The 23,766-nt window shown below is 33.4% G+C and overlaps 1 protein-coding gene across 3 annotated transcripts in view; it reads left to right on the top strand.

The window, feature by feature from the left end:
• GRIK2 (glutamate ionotropic receptor kainate type subunit 2) overlaps positions 1–23,766 on the top strand; it is a 625,962-nt gene that overhangs the window by 503,207 nt on the left and 98,989 nt on the right. For 2 of the 3 annotated variants that reach the window (XM_065888797.1, XM_065888798.1), the window contains exons 12-13: positions 11,649–11,767; positions 15,428–15,645. The exons of the other annotated variant lie outside the window; for it this stretch is intronic. In XM_065888797.1, coding sequence (XP_065744869.1) covers positions 11,649–11,767; positions 15,428–15,645 — 337 coding nt within the window. The remainder of the gene's footprint in view (positions 1–11,648; positions 11,768–15,427; positions 15,646–23,766) is intronic. 3 annotated transcript variants of the gene reach the window in all.

Genomic DNA, 23,766 nt, shown 5'->3' with positions numbered 1-23,766 from the left:
AACTATATCTGGAAAAATCAGAGCCAGCCTGGGGGTACTGAACATACAAGGAAGGTAGAGAGGAAGGTAGAAGGAATTATTAATGCCAATCAGGAGGCTGGAGCTACAGCAAAGTGCTTTAACGACAACCTCCCTGTTCCTACCAATGTGGGCTCCTTCCACAGCCCCAAAACCATTTGTCTCTTTACATATTGGTCAAATGTTTAGGCCTAATTAATTATTATATTTCATCAGTAGAGTCTTGATCTGTGTTTATTTGATTAAAAAACCTTTCATTATTGTAGTTCTGTTTATTTCATAAATATGTATCTCCATATCTATTGATATCTGCAGATATTTCTGTATCCATATATGCACTAAGTAAACAAAGGAAAATGACTATACTTTGGTCACAATAAAAATTTTTGCAAGCTAAACTAGTTTTCTAGTCCTCTAGAATACAATAGGAAGTAGTAAATGACAAATCGGCATTAAATTATGCTCTGAGAATGACAGTTTTCAAAGTTCTTACCAAGGGCAAATTTATACAGCTATGTTTTTAAATCATAATTTAAATATGCATGTTGAAAGAGATGTGCTTTAATTGCATTATTTTATAAAGTTTTACAAGGATTTACTTATATATTTAAAACGTGTCCTATTTGTCCTGTTCGAATAATTACTCATATAAATATGGTACAAATAGGTAGTCAGTAAAGTAATGGACAAATATTTGAAAGAATAATGAAATTCAGGATTATTAATATTGAAAGAAGCTATAGTGATGACCAGGGGCAGCCTCCTCACTCTACAGATTAAGAAATTGAGGATGAAAGATAAGAGACAGAGATGGTTACAGATAAGAATGCTAATGGAAAACATTTCTTGAGAATTATTTCTTAATCTCTCTATTTGTTCAACAGTGTCTATACACATATATTGTTATGTATATGAAATATATTTTAAATTTAAAGCCTTCATGGATTTGTCCATATTTGATGGGCAAAATATTTGTGAATAATAAAATTGAAATGATAAAATTAGATGCAAAGTGACAAGTTAACTTTTAAGATTTTCTTAAACTTTGTTTAAATCATCTATAGCATACTTCTAGAGTTGCAGAGATGATGTTGAATAATGACTTCTGATTCTCTGAGGAGTTAATATACATAAAGTTTTGCACCCTGTTGCAGTATCTTATAAATATTTCAGTTACTAGTTTAATGTAATGTGAAGTAGAGAAGCACCTGCTGTATTGAATGAGGGAAAGACCTATAAATATACATAAAATTTTCTTTAAAGTTTTAAAGAATTTGGGAAAAAATGTATCTCTTCCTGTAAATGTAATAAAAGCGATCTGGGTAGCTTTAGTTTATCTGCTGCTGACTTAGTGTATTATTTTAGGAAATATTGAATTAAAGATTAACCTAGACATCCTTTAAACTTAAAGGTGATCATTATTTGCAACAGATTTGTTTGTTTAAACATTTTAATTTTTAAATATTTTTAGATAATTAAAGTTTTTACATTGACCTTCTATTTCATCTTGAATCTAACCCAATGGAAGTCCTTATCCTTCAGAATCTGACTAATTTAAAGTGGTGATAATCACACATCATAAGTAACACTGAACAAAGTGCTAAAGGATTACATATATACATGAATGCACACACACACACACACACACACTCACTCAATAAAACAATACTATTATTGAACACTTATTCTATTTCCAGTATCATTCTAATGCTTTAGGAGATATAAAATTAAAATGATATGCTCCCTTCTTTTAAAGAGCATATTATCCAGATAAGTGAATTAGACTTTAAAAGATGAGGGAAACTATATTAAGTAGAGGAAAATGGAGACAGCATTTCAGGTGGAGGAGATTAAAATAAATATGGTGTATATTCTCCTGTGAAAGGGCTTATTGTCGAATAAGTAAATTATGCTTTAAAATATAAGTAGGATACTAATTACTGGACTGTAATGGAATATTTCAGCTGTAAGGAAAAGCATTAACAAAAATGTGGAGATGTTAATATGAATGCCATGTATGAGATATTCATTGGTTTATTTGAATAGATTTTTGTTGGGGTATAGCAGGAAACATGGTGAGATGACTCAGCTTTCTAAAGCTTTGAAAATTGAGCAGAAAAAGTTGGAGTTGATTGGAAAGCAATATTGATTTCTTGTAGGTTTTTGATGAAAGAATTAACAGTATTAAAGTCCAGGAAGATTTGCTTGGTAGTCATATGTAGGATGGACAAGAGAGATAGTGTTGGGAGAATCAAAAGACAGGAAGACTTGTTGGATTAGAGGTAAAAAAAGCCTAAGCTAAAATTATAGTAATAAGGAGATTGCAAAATGGGAATGAAAGGGCAAATTCAAGAATTATTTTGAAGAAAAATACAATAAACCTTGGCGATATACTGAATACAGACGCTGAAGAAAAGACAGGTGACTTCAAGAATTCTCATCTCAATCTTTGGAAAATGCCTAGATTATTTGCAAAATTGGTTGACTATAGACATTGGGTTGGTCTGGTATGGGGAGGATGGCCAATTTGATTTTAGTTGTGCTGAGTTTGAGGTATGGCTATACATCCAGGTGGAACTCTCTCGTAGGCAGCTGGAAATACAGGATGGAGAGCTGATGAGATTTAAGTGAGATTCAGATACATAGATGTTCAAGTTAATTCAAAGTCAGCAAAGGACTATACCGATAAAAGAGCACAGGGCTAGTTTTACAGTTATACGGATAATAATGACTGCACAGAGGATCATGAGTGTATGAACGACAGGTAATTCTTAATCCTTGAGCTATATTTAATTGAACTAAATATATTTATGTTCAATTGTGTTTATTTTGTTAAAAATCATCTTTCTGAGTTGCACACTCATATTATTTCCTAGTTTATATAATAATGATTTGCAAATGTTTTGTTCCTTTCATTTCTTTCTTAACCATAGTTTAATTCCATCCAATTTCAAAACCTCACCACATCATTTTGCATTATGAAACCTTTTACATCTGAGCATAGAAAACACAATACAGCCCTAACTAATATCCTGCTCATTAATGATTTGGAAGATAACTAAAACTAATTATAGCTATGGAAGTCTTTTCCTTAGAAACCAATTCTTGAAGTACTTAATGTATGCTCAATTAAAAAAAACATTTTTTGCAAAAATGTTCCCATAAAAGGGTTTCATCTTCAAGGAATTCATGGAAAAGACTGACAAGTACAGGTTTCTGGTAACTGACTATACTACTGAACTGAATGAATAAGCATTTTCAGAACTCTAATGGAAACTGATGAATTCATAAAGGTGCTAACAAAAGATCAAGATGAAAAAAAAGTTAATTACATGGGACTGAGTGAACCGATGAGGATGATTATAATTTTTGTGACTTTCTGTTTGATTTAAAAAAAAAAAATCTCACAAGGACTCAGGCAAAAAATATACAAATCAATTTTCACTGCAAAGTAAAGGAGCTGTTACAGTGGCGGATTACTGGACTGAATGTCAATATTATGACATAGTATGAGTGTGTTTCGTGTTTGGTAATTGCAATCATTGTTTCTTTTGTTGTGGTCATCCATTTACAATGCTTGGTGTCAGTTTATTTATCTCTTGTAAAAATAAAATACAGTGTGTGTGTGAAAAAAAAAATTCCAGTATGAGCTTGTATAACTCATATTCTAAAGCACACACAATCACTTTTTTAAGTAAAACAAATTTTAAATTTAATTTACTGACCAATAGGAACTATTTCAGGATATATGTTATTGATAACTATCAACATAAAATGTATAGTATCAACTGCTACAGAATATCAATCATCCTTATTTCTGAAAAGAAAGTGTTACTTAGGTTATATAAACTGTTTATTTGGAATGATCACAAAACAAATTTTCTGGCTAAGGATAGTATTTAGAATAAATTATGCACTGAAAGTGGTCTGTTTGGTAGTAAAGATTCAGAAAGTAAAAAAACAATCAAACAAACAAAAAACCTAAAGGTAAAACGATACTAGCCGAATATAAGTAGATGAAGCAGTTGCTCAGAATCGGTTTTGATTGTTGGTGAAGCCTGCTGCTAAGACACCACTGTTTTGTTTGCTATGGAGTAAAGCTTTTAGTACTTGAGGAAACTGTCTCCACTTATTAGACTTTCAGAACAATAAAAGATAACCAGACAGGTTACACTTTAGGATGACAAGGGCATTTCTACAGAAGTTTCTTGTCGGGAACCCCTGTGTTTTGTACAGGTGTTAGGAAGAGAACCTGACAGTACCATCTTTGACACGGTGCATTTCCCAAGGTTGTATGGCATTATCTTTGATCATGGTTTCTAATAGGCACATAAAAATATTTTAAAGTTACTTTTTGACAATTTTCTGAAATCAAAGTTAATTAAAAATAAATAATTTTGAAAAATAATAAGCAGTCTACCCTAGAAAGTTTTTTTTCATCATCCAATATGTTGAATTAAATTCCTTTAACTTGATTTATTTCATCTCAAAGATACTGTGATGGTTCACAAAAATTGCTGAGGCTCTTGCTTTTAGCATTTCTTCATGGATTCAAAGAGATAACTTTTCCTGACAGTGTTAGAGAAGCAATATTATATTCCATGTGCAAAATAGTTAGAATTCAGGTGGTGATGGCAAAATACAGAGCAAAGATAATATTGTAAAAATAGTTTAAACTTCAGGTGAATTTGAACATCCCTTAAGGATTTCATATCTATGCATATATTATTGAATTTTAACATTTATAATATTTATATTATCAGGCTTGGTATGGTGGTTAAATTTAAAAACTGACACTCATTCTGCAATATTTCTGAATAGAAATCAGATGGTATTTAATGCATTTTTTAATCAAAATGTGATCTTTTGCTGAAAAATTTGGGAATATTTTTTGTATTCCAGTGACATCAAGGCATTAACCAAATCTTACTTTTTGAATGCTCTCAATGTGCAAGAATTGACTTTACAGAGTACAAGATATAAGTGTGCTAAAAAGTGATGAAACAAAGTCTTTTTCTATCCCTAGTGAAAATCAAGCAATTCCTCATTGACTTGAGGGTAGAGAAACTACAAATAATATTCTTCTGTCACAGGGAACTGAATTAGAACATAGGAATTCCCTTCTCCTTTTTTTATGGGGTATGATAACGATTGAACACTGCAAAATGAGTTAGAAGGGACTTGCTTGCACATCTTTCTCTAGCCTTCTGTGTGATCTTGGGCAGATCCCTGATCTATCTAAATCTCAGATTTTGATAATAATAATATTGTTCTTCTCTCCGGTCATTTGTTGCAGTTCAAAATGAGATAATATAGCTACATTTGCTTTTATAATTGGCAAGTATGACGCAAAGGATATTATTGTTATTAATTCTATATTTCATTTCTAATAGTTTTTATTTAATTTGTCTTATCTGGGGTAACTCAATTGGTTCTTTGGTGCCTTGTTTTAAACTCTTCTTTTAGTAGAAGGCAACTCTGCTTTTCAGAGACTTTAGAAGTTCCCACATTTTCTCTGCTCCCACCAGAGATGTCTTCAAAACAGCATAATTTCAAAAGAATATGCATGCTTCATCCCTTTCTTTCCTGGATTTTAATCTGCTTTCTGCACAAGTATGAGAGCTCTTATAGCTAGCTCTCCTTAGGGCATTCCTGAATTAAACTAATAGTCCCTTCATCTCCTAGAAATAGAGTGACCCTTGTAAATTTCAGTCCATTTAGATCTAATTTCTAGAAATATCCTCTCATTTCTGGCTATTTGCTTTTGTGCTGGGGATAGTTATAACATCCACTTCCATGTTCTGCTTCTCAAGTAAGTGCCAAACACACTAGTGGCTACCTGCTAACCCATATTGACTAACCTCGCCGGATTACCTATTCTGACCAAGTATGTCATTTAAACGTATCATTAAATTATATCCTTTAAGTGTAGTGAGCAGTTGAACATGTCTCTAGAGTAAGAAATCTTTAGATTATGTGCTTTTAGCTAACATTTGTATAGCGCTGCATAGTTTGCAAAATGCTTTGCGTATATTGTCTCTCATGCTTAGTTTTTTTCTTCTTCTTCTTTAGAAATAAACCTTCAGCTCAGAGATTTAGCAGTATGTCACCAAGTACAAAATATACGTGTGGCTGTAACTCAAGTATTATAGTCCTCATACCTGTAGTCATTCTGTTAACGTAATTTTTAGGCACTAAAGTCATACAAATATATTAATAATGATAATTATAAAGATAAAAAGCCTATCTAAAGGGCATGATAAAATTTTGAGAATACAAAATTAGTATATGAAATGCCAATAGTGGAGCACAAGGCAATAGGTAATATACAGAGATTTGAAAAAGGTAAGTTTTGGGAGGAAAGTAAGCACTATGGAATTTCGGAAAGGAGTAGAATAAACATGAGGTGGGGGAACCAACTGAAAGGAAAAGGATTTTTCACTTAGTAAGAACAGCATAAACACAGAGTGAGACAATTGGCCGGTCTACAGAATAGTTTGAATAAGGTTAAAAACATTGAGTCATATTATATAGAACATTGAAATTCAGAGGCATAGAATGTTAAACCTGATTCAGTAGCTAATAGAATTGATCGGTTCTAGAGAAGGCACGTTCATGGTACAGAACTTACTGTGAAGATAGTTTGCAAAGCAAAATAGAGAAAACGGGAAGCAAGTAAGAATTGAGTTCTAAAATCCACAATTCAGAACTGAAATGAAAGTGCATGGATGGGATAAAACAAAGAGGCATTACAAAACAAAATTTGATATGGCTTAGGCATATCACATTTGTTTGTATTTAAGGAAGGAGATTAAAAGAAGATTTAAGTCTCAAGAACTCAGAGGAGTGCTATATCATTTTAGAATGGAAAAAAGTGTTAAGGAGAGCTAGTATGGAAGAAGTTGTTGGGTTTAGTTTTAATAATTTTATGTATGAGGTAATGGTGAGCTGCCTCCGTAGGAATATACAAAGGTGAACGGAAATACTTTGAGTGAAAATATGGCTATAAATTCAGAGGGTTTTCTAATGATCAGCAGAGGAGTTAAAGCCATGAGTGTGTTAGGTCATTAAAGAGGGAGGAAAGATCTGAGAGCCAAGATTTAGCCAAAAGGGATCTCCTGTTAGTGGGGCAGAGAGCAAATAATCAGGAGCACATATCACAGAAGTTAAAAGAGAAGCTATCAAAGGGCTGGTGTTCAGTAAGACTTTTAGTAGAAGCTAGAAAATGGTTAAGTGATAGTCTTAAGGAAAAAAGACAATGGATTCAAAAAGACTTTTACAGAGATGGAAGCTTAGGGTTAAGGAAGGTATTAGGTGTAGAGAAATAGGAGGGTTATCATTTTAGACGCTTGGCCAGAAATTGAAAAAGAGCGAGAGGAGAGGCAAAAAGAGCATCAGAATAACTCAAATATGTTTTAGATGCCCACTAGGTTTAAAGCCTCATGCTAGAATATTTGTAGGAGACACATGATAAATCAGAAACTGTATTTGCATGTACTCATTTACAATTAATAGAAGAGGGAAGATAGGTGCATTAATTTATAATGAGGGAGCCGGGCTATCATAGGTATGACCTGAAGCTCTTAGTGCTATAGATATGTAAAAAAGAGAGGGGCACCTGAGTCATTCAAGTACTGACTGGTTAAGCTTCTCTAAAAACACAGCTAAAAATACAGTGCCTTGAATCAGAAAGCATTTATTCCCCTTACTCCACAGTCTACAGGAGTGCAGTCCAAGGATGGTGGGGCACCTCTGTCATCCTCAACATGGGGCTTCTAAGAGTCTGTAGTCATCACCATTTCCTAAAAGATGGAGAAGGAAAAGAGAGGGCAAATATCCTTAAAGAGAATTCTCAGAAGTTGTACACATCACTTCTGTTCATATTGCAGAGGTTCAAATTTAGTTGCATTCAAGGGAAGAAGGAAAGTATAGTTTTATTAGCTGGGCAGCAATGTTCCTAGTAAAACTCAGGCAAGACAATGAATACTGAGGGTTAGTGACTGGTCTCTACCTTAGATATTTACTCCAAGAAAAGATCAGGAAAACTACAACTAGATGGTAGCATTGGAATTCAGTTGGAATTGAAGGGTGGGTGTAGGATTTGAATAGTGGAGAGGAGCAGAGAGTAGGGAATTACAGGTTAAAGGACAAGATGAGCAAAGAAATGCATAAGAATCAATATAGGATTTTGGGGAAAAGTGGCCAGAGCCTGGTGAGTAGGAGAAAAAGCAGTGGAACATAATACTGGAATGGTATTTTGGAGCACAACGCAGAGGATCTCAAATCCCATGCTTAAAAGTTTGTATGTAGCCTGTAAACATTATTGAAGATTTGTTTTTAATAGAGTTGTATCATTTTGGAAATTATTCTACATGAAAATAAACTGAGAAGCAGTATTTGGAGCTTATAAATTTGGAATAAAAAGTGGAAAGACCAGCTGGGAGACTACTGCTACAGGATATGACAACCTGAACTGGCATTAATGCCAATGGAAATAAACAGGGAAGGAGGGGAGGAAATGAAAGAGTTTTTCTGTAGGTAAACTGATATAAATTGACAACTGATTTGGAGGTCAGTGTTGTGGAGAAAAGGAATTTAAAGAACTGAAGTTGACTCTAAAATGTTCAGGATAAGTGAACCAAGGACTAGGGGCAGGACCTTTGCAGTTGTTGTTAGGGAATGCCAGCGGGTGATGCTATTGACAGAGATGGAGAAGATAATAAAAGAGCAGCATTAGGAAGAAAGATTGAGTTCGTATTGGACATATTAATATCAAAAAGTCTACTGTCAGGTCATTGGAAATTCTCTTAAGGTCTAGAGAGTGATTAGGGTGAAATATATAGATTTGAAATGACTGAAATATTTTTTTATGGGCAGAAAAAACATGGAGACCAATAGAATTTTTGAAAGTGGTAAATCTGAAGAATTGGAAGGAAGGGATAGATACTGAAGCAAGATCTGTTGGAAATAGAAAGGGTAGAGTTAACATAGCAGTTAATCTTAGAGGGGAGAGGTGATTCCGTTTAGAAAAAACCAGAGAATGAAACTAGAATCAGAGCTGTGTTGACTTAAAAGTGAGGGAGATAAAACAGACAAAGGGCAAAGCAGTGCAGGGCCAGTGCAGTATGTGTGTGGGGTGAGTGCGGGATGGCAGTAACTCACATTACCACGATTAGGAGGATGTTAATGAATCAAATGGAGACAGAAGAAAAGCTTTCAGAGTGTCACTGAAGAGCCAATTGCAAATTCAAGTTAGATAGCATGTTTGTTGGCTAGTTCTGCCTCTTTTGGGTACACTGGAAATCTTCTCTAAGGAAAAAGCAGACAAGGTGGAGAATGTGAAAGGTGTACATAATTTGAATTTCAGTATTAGTTTGCCATGCATTTTTTCCTTTTGTTCAGTTAAGTTATACAGGACTCCCTCACTGCAGTAGATATTAGTCTCTTGAAAGCAGTGCCAGTGTTTCCAGATTCTTCCTCCTTATTTCCCTCCATTTTCCCATTCCTTCTTTCCTCCCTTCCTCTTTCCTTCCTTCCTTCCTCCCTTCCTTCCTTTTTTCCTTCATTCCTTCCTGCCTTTCCTACCTTCTCAGAGGTAAAAAAAAAGAAATGTATATTTTTATATTTACATGTATAAATACATACATATATGGAAAAGGAGGGCAGAATCCTGAATATTTATACTTCCACCTCCCCAACCCCTATCACTACATCTCCCTCCCCTCATTTCATGGAATCCCTTGAAGCACCTGTGTAAAACTCAAAGGCTCATGGAATTCTATGTGAAAATGAGTGATCTTGATCAGCCAAATTATACCTTCTCAATATCTGTAGTTATGTTTCTAGGATTTATGATGTACAAAAACTAATTCCAGCTCTTACAGACCAGCTTTGTGTTTATAGCTAATATACTCTCAAAAGTCTGCAAAGAACAGTTTAATTATCAAGGAATCGAAATAGGAGTCTGAATATATAACTATAGGCAAAGTCACATTTTAAAATATTTATTGTTTAAAAACAGGGTTTATATAACTTGTCCAAGGGCATGGAGCTGCATGGTCCAGCTGCAGAGCCTGTGATCTGACCACTAGATCACATTGCTTCTGATGATCAGCGAATTGTTTAGATAGTTAATTGAAAATGGTAATATTTTTAAAGACAGTCTTGGGTAAAGATTGATGACCAACATTCTAATACTTTGAAATACTTTTAAAAATGTATATAACTATTTGCATAAGCTTAAAAGTAATAAAGGATTTAAATAAAAATGAAATGTCTAAAACCAAAGCTAGTTCTACTTCAGTCAGACATAACAAATCAGATCAGAATGTTTAATTACTATCCAATCAACCTTTCTGTTCAGTGTGTCAGTTTAACTTAGAGAACCAAACAAAACATTCCTTTGTTTGTCAAGGGTAGGGTATTAAAACAAGGGTATTCTAAAAATTGCAGTAGAAAGATGAAAATGGTTTGTTTGATCTTCAGAATTTTAATATGTCAGATTATTGTGAAGAAAATTGGGCTTTCTGAAGTGACAGATACATTATTCAAATAACTTTGATTGAATGCAAGATTTTTTAATGCTTTCATAAAGGGGACACACATTAATTTGGTTTATAAAAGAGTGGCTTTAAAATTTGAGATATTAGGGAAAATATTTTGTTAGTTTAGTAATTAGACTAAGCATTTTTAATTATGGCAGTGATATTTTTTGATAGTACCATTAATTGAAACATATATCTGGATTATAATTAGAATAAATTAATTTGTGTGTACACTTGACAATTTAAAATGTCCTCAGTTTGAATTATTTGAGAGATGTTATTAATATTTCTAAAACCATCTATAACTGGCCTCAAAAATTAGATTGGTTTTTCTTTGTCTTAAAGCAGTGATTCAAATTAATTGTAGATTTGAAACCAAATAGTAAGTGGAAACCAATCAGTCTCCATATGCATTCCTGCTTCTAACACTGCTTTGATAGCCTGCATATCACCATTCCCTCTGAAACCTATAATGATGTCAGAAGCATGTATCAGAATGCAGTTGATTCTGATTCGGTTTTCTATTTAGATGTGAGTTTGTTACACATAAAGATATAAATCCGTCGTACTGTTTCCTTAGAGGTATAATTATTCACTGATCATTTAATCTCTGTCACTTTGGCAGTTTCTGTTATATCACAAAAAATTCTTGGGGTGATTTTGTATCATTTCTTCTGTCTTTAACAATTTTTCCACAGTTTGAAAAATGTTTATTTCATACCTAAGTTTGTTTTCTTTTTTAATGATTTTCTAGTCTTTAAAACAAATTTTTTTCATCCTGCATGTGAAAAGCCTATATCTTATAAAATGTTCTTGGTTTACTGAAATACAGAGTTTCCTCTCATAAGTCATATAAGGTAAAGAAATGCTGTTTATTATCTTAGCATGGTAATTAGCTGATAAGGACAGGGATCATTAAAACCTACAACTTGCTGTCATGCATATGAAATTGTACTATAAAAATGCTTATTTCTGATTTCTACTTAATCTTACCTGTCTTTCTGTTTCTTTTGCAGCAAAAGTGTTGGATAGAATGTCTTCTCACTGCCATTTAAACATATTCTTTTCTTCTGTCAATTACCACAGGTTTAGTCCCTATGAGTGGTATAACCCACACCCTTGCAACCCTGACTCAGACGTGGTGGAAAACAATTTTACCTTGCTAAATAGTTTCTGGTTTGGAGTTGGAGCTCTCATGCAGCAAGGTATACGATTCAGCCTGCTATTTCCCTTGGGCACCATGTCCCACTCTTTGCTGGGTGTGACAGTTCTCGCTGGCACAAGTCGCTTGCATGGGTGCCTCTCTGCATGTAACCATAATCCAGCTTCTCCATCTACCTAATGCATTTAGGCGTTCTCAAATCCCATCCAAGAGAGATTCTGAGAAAATAATTAGCTTTTGCAATTGCACATACAGTATACTCATCTAACTTTTTCTTAACCCACAGTAGATACATTATCTCATAGATAACCCAGCTAACCTGATCCATTAGCTAGAAGCTGGATTTAAAGTACTATTAAGATTGCATCTCCTTGAGACAAGAATACAGTGTATTGCTCCTGTTTCCTGTCTCATTTTGATGTAAAAAAATTCCCTTTCATATCAATTCTTGATGACTAGATGCCTTTGTATTGCATGATTAGCAAATCTACTGCATATAAATTTGCAAAAATAAAATATTTAACCATTTAGAGTTACCTTTTCAAGTAAAATATTAGCTGCATCTGATAGTATATAAGAATATAAAGTATTGCATGCTCAGAAGTGCATGCAAAAATACTCTTTCACAATTATTTAAAATTTATAATATTAACGGTAAAAGTAAAAACTACATTTCTCAGAAAATGACATAATACATGCAATATGTCTTAATGGTATATATATAACTATGAATTCATTATTTTAGTCTCAGTTCTCCCAAGCTGAATTTAGTTTTATTTTTGCTGCTGTAATTTCTTTTATTAATCTTTTAATATTTATATAAAAGTTCAATAAATTAATGTCAGACCTACTACTCAATATAAATGATTTAATTAGCCAAGACCAAAGACTATTTTATGCATTTAAAAATGTAATATTTTTAAGTTTTAAAATGTAGTAAATAAAGCAAAATGCCCAAAATTTGAACAACTAACAATGACCGGATTAAGGAAAAAAAAACATATTTCTTTGTAAGAGTTACCACACCTACCATAAAGGTTTACCTTAAATTTTAGAGGTGTATTTATTATCCACTTCGAAGAAATTCATTTGGTAATTGCATTACAGACCTGAGGAAGAGAAAATTTATTGTTAAGTTATAAAATGTTTATAAAAAAGGTACTTTGCTTTTGGATGTTTAATATTATGCATAAATCCATTAGTTCATTACTGTTTCATTTATAAACTACTTCCTAAAGTGAAAATAAATAATTACATGTTAAAAGGAAAAAAATCAATTTAACAAATACATTTTACAAGCAATCCTACTGAGTTGAGATAATTTTTCCTTTTAAAAATGTAAGCATCCATATATATAGTTTTATAGGTATTTAAACCTAAAACTTGAAAATTCAGAGAACTCTTACATGAACTAATCTAATTTTGTGGCATCTCTTTCTAAATAAAATGAATAATCAGTAGTTGTATTTGCCCTTTCCTACACTTTGGGTCCAGTGTTTTGTTTTTTTGTTTTTTTTTCCTTAGATTTATTTACAGTTGGAAGATACTATTGGAGTTCTTTTAAAATTTTAGAAGTGAATAAAAATCTATCATGAGACAAGCATCTTTTATAAGTAGCACTGGGTTATGCCGTTCCCCCAGGCAAATTGCTAGTCACTGGCTAATAATTAACCTTAATAGCCTGGAACAAATTATTCTCATAATAAAGATCTGACCATAATAAAGATTTTAAAATGATTTTTCCTACCACTTTGGAAAATAAAATATTCTTTTTTTCTTACATTTTATAAAATATTTGGAGACTTTTGAATATGTATACTGGTGAGATGAACTTGATATCTATACAATCTAGCAATTAGAAATAAGACTATATCTGATATCTCTGAAAATGATGACAATCTGAACAATGAAAAATTCAAATATACATTTGCTTTGCCACATAACTACTTCACTGCTGGTGGATACATGAAAGAGGAACCCATACTATTCTGGCTGATGCCCAGCTCCCCAGGAATTAGTGGGATATAGTGCTGGACATGACGTTACCTTGAGTACATGACAGTCAGCCCCTAACCAGGCTCTGATTCACAAGCCTAGGAGGTACTCGTTTAAGTCCTTGGGTAAGATATGAACTTGTGGTAATTGGGCCATTTTTGTCGAATGTCTCCACTGTTTTTTTCTTTCCCAGTCTTGTTTGACTTTATTGGTGGTGTTGTTAAAAAAAAAAAAAAAATAGACTGGGCAGCCATAGCTGCTGATCATCTTGGGAATATTGAATATTTTAGTGTTTTGGTGTCCGAGTGTGTGTCTGACAGGGCCTAGGAGCAACTACGTCAGAAAGGTACTTTTCTGTTTTTTTTCCTTACAGAGTGGTAGGCAGAGTCTGGAGCTGGAGTTGGCTGTCATGTCCAAGTCTGTCTGCTTTTTAAAATGTTGTTTGTTTGTTTGTTTGAAATTGGAAGGGTGAGATGAACTGCAGTATAAGATGGGCTGTTTTGATAGAGCCAAGTCATGATACCACTTCTTTTCAATGTTAACATGAATAATTTGTTGTATTTTTCATTCCTTCTAAAGATGCGTTACCTTACTGCATCCGTTATTATATTTAAAAATATGTTAAACAAAACAGCAAATGGAGTCCATCTTTGCTTCATTCCATTTACTCAAACCCTATTAAAATTAATTTGTAGCCAATGCTTTCTTGACTGTAGGTTCAAAATGATTAAAAGTGAATAGTAATATATATATCCATAAATTTAGTATACTTTTTTTATAAAAAAGTTACACATGCTGATATGTGTTCATTTCAGTATTAAGACTGCAAATCATGTGGTAAAACCAAAGGACTCAATTTAAAAATTGTTAGAATTTTATTTTATAACCTAAATTAATTAAAATTAATAATACTTAAAAGCAAAATATAATTATCAGATCTCATTCTCTTATTAATACCATGAGCAGGCAACTCCAGCCATGTTTTGTAATATAATTATGAAATTTTTATATGTGTGTAAAAATAAATTTATGGCAATTTAACTATTCTTATTCTGGTTTTCCTCATTGAGGCTAACTATAGTGATAGGAGACATTTGTTTATGCATAAGAAAATAATTTACTACCTATTTTAAAATAAAAACTGGACTAAAACCCCACAGCTCAAGAAATGTGGATAATTAAAATTATTTTCCTACAACATTACTTTTTTAAATGGCAGTATAGACAAGAATTTTGGGCTTCATGTGCATGAAAAGTGAAACTTTACATAAATAAAGCTTGTTAAGAAATGGATTGGAATGTACATTAAGTCATTTCTTCTAAAACCCACATAACTAACAAGATATGAAAATCTATAAAAGTGGTTTATAAACTAGAGTGAGAGAGAGAGAGAGATTTCTCCCTTCTAATGCTATTTTTATAAAGGTTACCCAGTCATTAATGTGTAATTCTTATTTTGCACTGTCTCAGGTAGAACTTGAGTCTCCTGTCACTATATGTAAACTCAGATGTCCTAAGAGACTACGTATTATCTGAAATTAGCCTCTGCTCTCCCAATGGCTGTTCCTTGCTTACTACAGATATATATAAATCTGTGATTTAAGCTTTTATTACACAGTGATTCCATTCTGCCACTATGACCAAAAGTACCTGACTGCTGATCAAATTCTCTGTATTCGTTTCACCTTTTTCCCCCAATCTCTGTTAGGTTCTGAGCTCATGCCCAAAGCGCTGTCCACCAGGATAGTGGGAGGCATTTGGTGGTTTTTCACACTTATCATCATTTCTTCGTATACTGCTAACTTAGCAGCCTTTCTGACAGTGGAGCGCATGGAATCCCCTATTGACTCTGCTGATGATTTAGCTAAGCAAACCAAGATAGAGTATGGAACGGTAGAGGATGGTGCAACCATGACTTTTTTCAAGGTAAGTCCTACTGGTTATCCAAAATTTATGTATTAACATGATAGAATGCCAACAAACCTTTTTCTATTAATGAATTTAAGAGTATAGCAACATTGTTATTTGTGCAGAACAATCAATAGCATATTCCTCAGGTGGTGGAGAGGTATACAACTAAATATACGACCATCAAGCCAAAACATTTTAATACTTGCAAATGACAAGTATTGTTGCTTTATAAGTATTCCATTTTTGTTTGGAGGAGAATCTGTAAAAAAGTAAAATTATTTTTCCCCAACAAGGTTTTATCTTTGAATGTAAATAAATAAATTTACTGAAAATTGAATAGCAGAGTCGAGTCAGACTCTACAAGGCGTGGGTATTCCAGAAGAATAGAATGATTACATGTAAGAATGTTTTCCATACAGACATTTCTTTCTGTTATGATGAGACAAGGTCAACTTGTTCAGAGCCCGTAGAAAAAGAAGGAAAATAAGGACTGGTAGAAACAAGCAGAAACAGTTCCTATTCTCTGGACGTTCATCCATCTAATATTCTGGAAGGCACAGAATCTCAAAATGGGCTACCCCATTGAACTTGCAATGGTTTGCAGTGGGACAGCCTGTGGAACATTTAAATGGAAGGTGTGCTTGCACCAAGTTCCAAGCATATAGAGTATCTTGCCCTCCTCTTTATTATTCAGATCTTCTCCTTGCTTCTGCTGATCTCACTGGGCCGGAGTAGACCCAATGAGGAGATTCCATTTTAGGGAATCAGTATCACTTCATAATTTCTTTTCTATTTTACTAAGTATTTTTATGTTGTTTGTAGTTTGGGCAAATTTTTAAGCCTTGGTATTTTCCTTCACTGTTCACAGGAATGCAATTGGCAGTTCAAGTGGGTAGTAGAAGTGGTAGATGTCTTTTCTTTTAAAAAAATAACCGACTCAAGTTATAAAACAAATTCTTTCAACATTCAGTAAGTGCCTACTGAGTACCAGAAATTGTACTACATGTGGGGTATGCTAGAGCAAATAATATCGAATTCTCACTTTTAAGAAGGTTATAGTTTAGTTGGAGATAGGGAAGACTAGACCTAGGATCATATAACTGGGTTTTACTTAACTTTGCCAAATAATTATGCAACTTTCTTTGTAAAAATTCTTACCAAATTAAATCGGCTTCTTTTAGGGTTCTGGAGTACACCAAATACCCAAAGAATGAGATAGATTGATTGTTTAGTCAAATCTATATAATTCTTAAAATTTAATTACTTTCAAAGAGAATATTTTTTATGCCTAGGTTAAAGATTGGATGCATAATTTTTATTCAACTGGAAAATTATTATCATCTAATCAAATTTATTGAATAATCAAATATGAACAAAGCATTATGATCAGTATGGTGCTATTTGTCTATATTAATTGCAATTGATCAATTTTCCCCAATTGAATATTTAATATTAATAGATTGTTTTTCTCATAAAACACTTTTTTTTAAATAAAAAAGAAACCAGCTGTTGAAAATTCTAAGTGTACATCATCGGTGTCTTTAACTTTGCTGGGAGTGAATATGTAATGCATTTAAATTGTTACAATATTCAAGGGAATTTTGAAGTTGACTTTGTACAATAATACATATAAAATACTAATGCAAGTGATTTGATACCAGAAGTAATTATTTCTGTTTCACAAATACTTCAGAGTTTAAATTTTACTTTTATTTTCTAGAAGGCTCAAATATCTTAAGTTTCAAAGCTCTTATATACTATGAGCAAGGTATACCTCTGGAAAATCAATGTTTAAAATTTTTCTCCTTTTCCCTGTCTTTAAGCTTATTTTCTCCCTTCTTTGTCTTTCTTGTCTTTCAAACTTCTGTTTTGCTAATTCATTTTTTGTTTAGTTCAGTTGCTCTCTTGCAGTGTCATTTTGCCTAACTTCACTCTTCTTTGCTGTTCACTTTTCTTCTTACTCTCATCTCTTTTTTTTCTTTCTCATACACATGGGTGCCTCTAGCACCCAGAGAAAAGTGACATGGAACAACTTTTTGTTTCCAACAGCACAGACTTTCTTTCTGTAAAATTGAAGCCTTTGGGAATGTACAATTGTCACAATAAAAACCACACAGTGATAATCACTAAGTTGACAATTATGTTGATAACTTTATCACATGCTGAATTATTACTGTTGAAATTTGAAAAAGCATTAGAATTTAAAAGGATACAATAAATGTTGATTTTTCTTTAGTTATTTTAGTGTAGCCCTAAATGATACTAATTTCAACCTCATATTTTGGCTTGTTAAACTATCTACTTACACCAGCCGTTGGTATGAAATTAAAAAAAAAAATCCCTAGCAATCTGTAATTGAAGCAATTGCATGGTCATTTTGAAATTCTACAATGAATCCAAAGACTATTGTGTATAGTCGATTTACATCTGATACCATTCTTTTATTTCTTAATTAACAGCAATGCATACAAACACTCTAGGAAGCACCCTTAAGGCATTGATTTCTAAAGGAATTTCCGTCCTGTTTTTACTAATTGAACAAGACTCTGCTGTTAACTCATTATTCTGAAACAGCTCAGTTCCAGAAAATTATTTTAAAGAATGTTAAAGTTGTGTTACTACAAGCAAGAGCTGGCTCAAGATACCTGGCTTTAAAGGGGGTGAGTCTTCAGTATTGCAAAACACAGAGTTACACCGCCATTCTACAACATTGAATAATTCCTCTTCCAAAGAACATACTTGACTTTGTTCATTGACCTTACATGTATATTGTCTTCAGGAAGAGTTCATTCTTCTTTTCTTCTATATCCGTTACACTCCACACAAATTCTCTCCAGGGATAAATGTAAAGCCATGACTGGCAAAATAACTCAAAATCGAGCCGATGGTGCTTCTTCAGTACAATAGAAAGCTATGTGACATCACCAATATGTTCTTAATTATATTTAGATAATAAAATTGCTGAGGGCCCAAGGATTTTATTGAAAAACAATAAAGTAGGGTCAAAACATTCTCAGAATCTGGGAACTTGATGCAGCAGAACTGAAATCTCACCCCAGGGCTGAACACTCTATAAATGTCACCAAGCAACAGCACGTTCTTTCTCCTTGAAGGATAACTTCAGCTATAGCTATATAAAAACTATATAACTCAGCTATAGCCTGTAGGTGTTATGATCTCTTCTGAGAATGCCTGTATTTTCAAAGTAAGTCATATGTTTTACAAAATGATGCTGAAATCACCTTGTTTCTATGCAACTTATGACTCAGGTTTTTCAATTTATACAAATTCTCTCTCTGGGTTGGGTCTACCTGAAATCTCTGGCTTTGCCACATATGCTAATATAGTCTGTCTTTCCAAAAGGTATCAAAGGAAATGCATATCCTCTTTCATGGTTATTAAAAAAGATTTCTGCCACATGTTAAAAGGACATTTAAATGGTATCAGATACCTAATGTGAATCACTTAATACTTCTGAACACATAGTCTACAATTTGGAATAGTTGCTAAGAGGGAAAGAAACTGTGGAATTAGGGAAACCTGAGCTTAATTTCAGACTCCACCACCTATTGGCTGTATTTAGATGAGACACTGCCCCTTGTAAACCTCTGACTCCTCATCTCTAAATTAGAATGACTAACAGAACCATTCTCACAATTTTTTTTAATGTTAAATGAAAGCTCTACATGATATGCTAAGTGCCTAATAAAAGCTTGATAGACATTATAAATTATTACCATTACTAGAATACATGGCTAATTTTTAAAATTCAGAATTTAGAATGATTTTAAACGTAGTCAAGTAAATTATGTTTCTATGACCCACAACTAGATAATTTTAAAATAGATTTTAAAAGATCACACCATGTTTATCTTATTTAAATTGCTTCATTCTTCTCATTATTGTTGTCATGAAGAAGGAATAATTTGATAAGTGAAGTTTTTAGAAAATCTGAGGGGACAGTTTTCAGAAGCTATTTTCTAGGCTATGTATTGTGATATAGTATATTGAGATGCAATTCACAATTCTTTTGGGAATTTATGCCACATCACAGGTAAAGGGAACTTTAAAAATTATTTAATATGAAAAAATGTTCTTTCTTAATTTTAACTTTTTTTTGTAATGTAATAAATAGGATGTCTTATTTCGGCCAGTTTCATCTTGCATCGTATGCTCTCAATTATATGATATGGATGTTCAGTCTTAAGAATACATTTTTATTCAATAAATATTTACTTATCTCTTACGTGGAAGGGATTGCGTTGAACCTTAGACAAATATTGTGCATCTCCCAGCACCACCCAACACTTGTCTACCTCCTATATATCTTTCTATTTCCTTTACCACCATCCTGGTTCAGAACAGTGTCATCTCTGTCCAGGGCTTTGCAACATTTCTCTTTCCCAATTTTTTTCCCTATTGTTCTCTACACTCTACAAGGTGACTTAACACCCTCCAAAATCACCCCGCTTCTTTGCTTTAGGATAAGAACCTAGCTCCTTATCAGGTTTACAAGGCACATCATGGTCTGGCTTCTTTTTATTTTTTAGCCAGCTGCTCTCACACTCTAAACTTCAGCCAGACTGGTTAGTCCGTGTCATATGATGTCTACATGATACACCTCCTTCTGTTATGCTTTTCTGCCCTTATCTACCAACCTAATTGGTTATATTTTCTTTATTCCTTGGATCCAAATTCAATTAATCCAGGCAAATTTTCTTGATCCTTTCCCCTACCCAAATCGACCCAGTCTGGGTAAGGTACTCCTTTTTAAAATTCTCTGAGCACTTATACCTCAGTCATTAAATTATCACCCCAAATTGTATTCCATTAATTCTTCTGTTTCCATACTACACTGCACAGCACAGGGACATGAATTGAATCTGTATCATTTACACTTGGATCTCCAGTTCCCAGCACAGACTTTGCATGTGTTTTGGGCTCTATTAGTTAACAGTTGCCACAATAATGTTGCTTAACAAATGACCAAAAACTCTTAGTGGCATGTAACATAAACCTTCATTGAGCTTATAAGTCAGCTATCCTACTCCTAGAAATTTGGAGGCCCAGAGGCTTTTCTATTAATACCTTTGGAACAGACTCTATTTCTGCTAAGCTTTTTTGGCCTTTAAATATATCCAGTTGAGTCCATTTATAATCTAAAAGCCACACCCACAGTTCATATTAAAATGTGCCTCTCTCTAGACTTAATCATTGCTACTTTGGGCTAGAAGCTTTTTAATCCAGAGGAGAAAATCTACAAGGCATTTCCTTAACTTTTTCAGAGGTTTTAACAAAGCACCTCAAGGCAACATGCTTAATTTGATTTTTAATTAAGGCCTGAAGCCATGTTGAAACAATTTTGAGAACTTTTACTGGCTGGAGACACTGAAGATCGCAAACAATTTTATGACCCAACCGTACAAATTCTAGCTCCTTCATATCACCTCTAAATTCTGTTTGAAAACTGCCCAGTTCTTTATAAAATTATTTCCCCCTCCTCCTCTTTGTTGTTCTTCTTATTGTTAATAGTCTATCTCTTTCTTGTACTACCTTATCCTATGTAGCTAAATTTACCAGCTGGTACTTTGAATATTATGTCAATTTGTCTGAATATTTCTTTGTCCAAATCCAGATTATTAGTATGTTTTCTATCTTATAAGTTACTATAAAGCACACTATAAAAATATTATTTCCCCCTAAGTTTACAGATTCCCATTTTCCCAACCTCCCCTAATGATTTCATTGTCATCTGTTATCAGTGTTTCATAGTTAGGTTTCCTTTAAGGTGGCAACTCACTTTTTTAAAAATCAAATTCTGTGCAGTTATCTATTGGCGCAATGAATATCGCATTCATTGATGGAACATCTATGACAGATGTTTTAGGTAGGATGTGTGTTTACTTTCAAAAGTTCTCTGCTCTGTAGAGAGCTAAAAAGTTTTCTTCAAAATACGTAGCCCTCTGTGGCATTTCCGTTTTAACTTTGGGTTAAAAAGTCAATTTATTCAGAAGTGTATGAAGTTTACAGTGTTAGGAATGCAAGCAAGTGGATTAATCCATGGCGGGGTGGGGTGGGGGGACGGTAGTTTTATTTCTTGTTACTTAGCAACAAAGAGGGTTTTATTTTGTTTTGTTTTTGTTTATGCATAGTTTCCCTCTTTAGAAGAACACAGTACATTGTAAATGCCAGCTCATTAATCTTCACGGCCACCCCTAAGGAAGGTAGGAAGCAATTATCATTATGCTCATTTAACAGATGAGGAAACTGGGCCATGGAGAGGTTAAGTGACTTATTAATTATGAAAGCAATAGCCAAGGGACTCATAGTATCAACAATAAAAGTAATAGCCAAAGACATCATGGCACATCCATCATTACTCAGAAGAGCTAAGTGCATTAGTCATTTTGGCTCACCTACGTGACCTCAACTGCTCGATCATATTAAGGTTTTAAAACATTTGCCTTAAGCCATTGGAGCAGATACAGCTATAACACGTTCTTTATAGTCTGCTACTTATTCTGAGCTTATCAGTTCAATGGTCTTCTAAAATTAAATTATGCTGGGGTGACAGTATAGGTTTGTAAGCCTGAATTGCTGGTATGGCATGCCTGTAATGATTTTTTGAAAGCTTGAGTGAATTTTGCTTCTTAAATGCCAAAAGAACATAAATAATTTTTGAGTCAAGGGATAGAATGTAAAAAGTTTATTGCATGCACTTAATAAATGGATTTAGAAACACCATTCATTAGATATTTTTTAATTTCTGCAAAACATAATTTCTGTTATTTTTATTTAGAACCGTGGTGATAATTCAATTATAATATATTTACTATAAAGAGATTTATACATTAGAAAAGTAAAATATCAACATGGCATCTGTAGTTACTTTTCAGATTGAAAAGTGTTTTCTGAAATAAATGTTTATTTCCTCTTATATTGATGGTAGAATACTTGGGAATTTCCATTTCACGTATTCAGGAAATTGACCTACAATAGTTTTTGAAGATGGGAAAGAAGTTAGTTTTGAATTTATTTTATTTATTTTTATTGTGATATAATCAACATACAGCATTTTGTAACTTTAAGATGTACAGTGTTTTGAGAAATTTATATATTGCAATATGATTACCAGTCTAACATTAGCCAGTGCCTCCATGACATTAAAATTATCATTTCTTTTTTGTGGTTAGAACAATTCAGATCTTGCTTCTTAGCAACTTGGAAGTTTATAACACAGTATTGTTGACTATAATCACTATTCTGCACAGTAGATCTCCAGGACTTATATTTTTTTCTTTTTTGCGGTACGCGGGCCTCTCACTGTTGTGGCCTCTCCCGTTGCGGAGCACAGGCTCCGGACGCGCAGGCTCAGCAGCCATGGCTCACGGGCCCAGCCGCTCCGCGGCATGTGGGATCTTCCTGGACTGGGGCACGAACCCGTGTCCCCTGCATCGACAGGCAGACTCTCAACTACTGAGCCACCAGGGAAGCCCCAGGACTTATTCTTTAAAAGACTTTTATATTTTATATAACAAATTCCTCGTTAAGTATGGTCGTTGCAAAGAAAAAGTTCAGTAATTATTTGCACATTGATAGAAATCAAATATGTCTTTTATTGTGTACCAGATTTACTACTTTATATATTCTAATCATTTTCCACCATTATCCAGAAGGGTTTCTTTGACAATATAATAATTAGAAAATTCACTATGGTACTTTAGTAGCATAGTAAGTACAGGGATTATTTCTTAAATACTTGCTCATGTAAGAGTTGCCCTGTTTATTTAGGTGTTACTAACCAGCCACATAGCTTTGTTTTTAGGTAATTTTATTTACCTGGAGTCAGTTTATGCTTAGTAATGACAACCCCCTTTTCTCCTCAATAAGTTAGAAACAAAGGGTCTCAAATGTTAGCTTTATGTCTCACATGGGGGATATTGTCCCTGTGCCGAGAAGGTAATTTAAAACTCAAATATTAACATAAGCATATATATATTACCATCAAAGTTTTGTGATTAAAGTTTTTGGTTTGTTGATAGAAAAACAAATCCCTATGCATGCATCATAAATTCTAGACCAGAGCCCAGTAACACTAGTCATACTGACTACTTTCTCAGAATCCCCAGTTAAAGC

Source organism: Phocoena phocoena, chromosome 12 (assembly GCF_963924675.1).
Source record: "Phocoena phocoena chromosome 12, mPhoPho1.1, whole genome shotgun sequence".
NCBI classification, from domain to species: Eukaryota; Metazoa; Chordata; class Mammalia; order Artiodactyla; family Phocoenidae; genus Phocoena; species Phocoena phocoena.
Note: the sequence above shows the minus strand (reverse complement) of the source record. Positions and strands in the feature narration are given on the sequence as shown.